The sequence below is a fragment of the Plasmodium reichenowi genome, chromosome 5 (assembly GCF_001601855.1).
Source record: "Plasmodium reichenowi strain SY57 chromosome 5, whole genome shotgun sequence".
Classification (NCBI taxonomy): Eukaryota; Apicomplexa; class Aconoidasida; order Haemosporida; family Plasmodiidae; genus Plasmodium; species Plasmodium reichenowi.
In genome coordinates this window covers 872,625-874,165 of record NC_033650.1, presented here as the reverse complement: position 1 = coordinate 874,165, position 1,541 = coordinate 872,625, and the positions used below count along the sequence as shown (strand labels likewise).

Below are 1,541 nucleotides of genomic sequence, written 5' to 3'. Positions count from 1 at the left end.
TATTTTTTTTATTTTTTTATTTTTTTATTTTTTTTTTTTTTTTTTTTTTTTTTTTTTTTTTTTTTTTTTTTTTTTTGTGTCCTTAATGAATTAATAATTAATTAATAATTATTTAACATTTGTTTTATATAATTTTTTAAATTTGGATATTCCTTTCTTGCAACATTTCTCTTTTGAACAATTGTAATTCGTCCTGCGAATATATATATATATATATATAACATATAATTTATATAAATAAATAATAAAAAAAGAAAGTATTCCTTCTATTTATTCCTTTTTATATCCTTTTGTTCTCTCATCGTTCTACCTGTATATAATCCGTAGATATAATATCATATATGGTAGGTCTATCTTTCCAATCTTTTTTCAACATCCAATAACATAAATTTATTAAATCCTTAGAAAAACTATCTGGTAATGGATCTGGCTAACCGGTAGTATAGAAAAATAAAATAAAAAGAAATATCATACACATTATGCACATATATATATATATATATATATATATATATATATATATATATATATATATATTTATTTATTTATTTATTTATTTTGGTAATACCTCATCTTCACATATTTTTTGTGCAACTGACAACATGTTTGAGTTATTAGATTTAAAGGGTGGTTTTAAACTTATAAGTTCATATAAAATAATGCCAAGAGACCAAATGTCGGCAGGGAAACTATAATTTATATTCTACAAAAAGGAAAAAAATAAAAAATGAAATAATAATAATAATAATAATATATTTTTTTTTAATACATGTATATCTATATTATTTTTTTTTACTTATATATATATATATACATATACATATACACATTCCATTTAGAAAAAAAGAAAAATATATTATACTTTACAAATTTCTGGAGCCATATATCCTATAGTACCACATAATGTATTTGTTTGTTCTGTTTGTTCTATAAATTTTGCCAAACCAAAATCTCCTATTTTAGCTCGTTCTTTTTCGTCTAAAAATATGTTATTGCATTTTAAATCTGGAAAAAAAAAATTAATAAATAAATATATTATATTATATATATATATATGTTGACCCTTATTTTTTACAATTTTCTTCAAAAATAAAGATTTCACCTCTGTGTATTAATTTCTTATCATGTATAAATTTTATAGCCATAATTATTTGTAACAACCATCTTTTTATTTTCTTCTCCGGGATGGGAGTTTCTAATTCTTTATGTTTTTTTATCACTTTCCCTAGATCCCCATCTTCATAAGAAAGACAAAAAAATTAAAATAAAAAAAAAATAAAACACATATATATATATATATATATATATATAACAAATATGATAACGTTATGTTTCATTATTATCCTAATTATATTTTTAATTTCTATTATTTATTATAAAAAAAAAAAAATTCTACTTATGCAATAATCCATGGCTACATACAAAACACAATCCTCAACGAAAGCTTCTTTATATCTAACTATGAAAGGGTGAACTGACATTTTTATGAGGGCCTATATAACAATAGGAATATAAAATAAATAAATAAAAAAAAAAAAAAA

At 19.5% G+C, this 1,541-nt stretch overlaps 1 protein-coding gene across 1 annotated transcript in view; it reads right to left on the bottom strand.

Moving 5' to 3' along the window:
- Positions 1-136: 136 nt before the first annotated feature.
- Positions 137-1,541, bottom strand: part of PRSY57_0525000 (NIMA related kinase 2) — a gene marked incomplete at both ends in the record, with an annotated part of 2,076 nt that continues 671 nt past the window's right edge. The window contains 6 exons of the mRNA XM_012906318.2: positions 137-193; positions 311-430; positions 569-703; positions 863-1,005; positions 1,103-1,237; positions 1,397-1,493. Of these exons, the coding sequence (XP_012761772.2) occupies positions 137-193; positions 311-430; positions 569-703; positions 863-1,005; positions 1,103-1,237; positions 1,397-1,493 (687 nt within the window). Of the gene's footprint in view, positions 194-310; positions 431-568; positions 704-862; positions 1,006-1,102; positions 1,238-1,396 lie in introns of the transcript that reaches the window.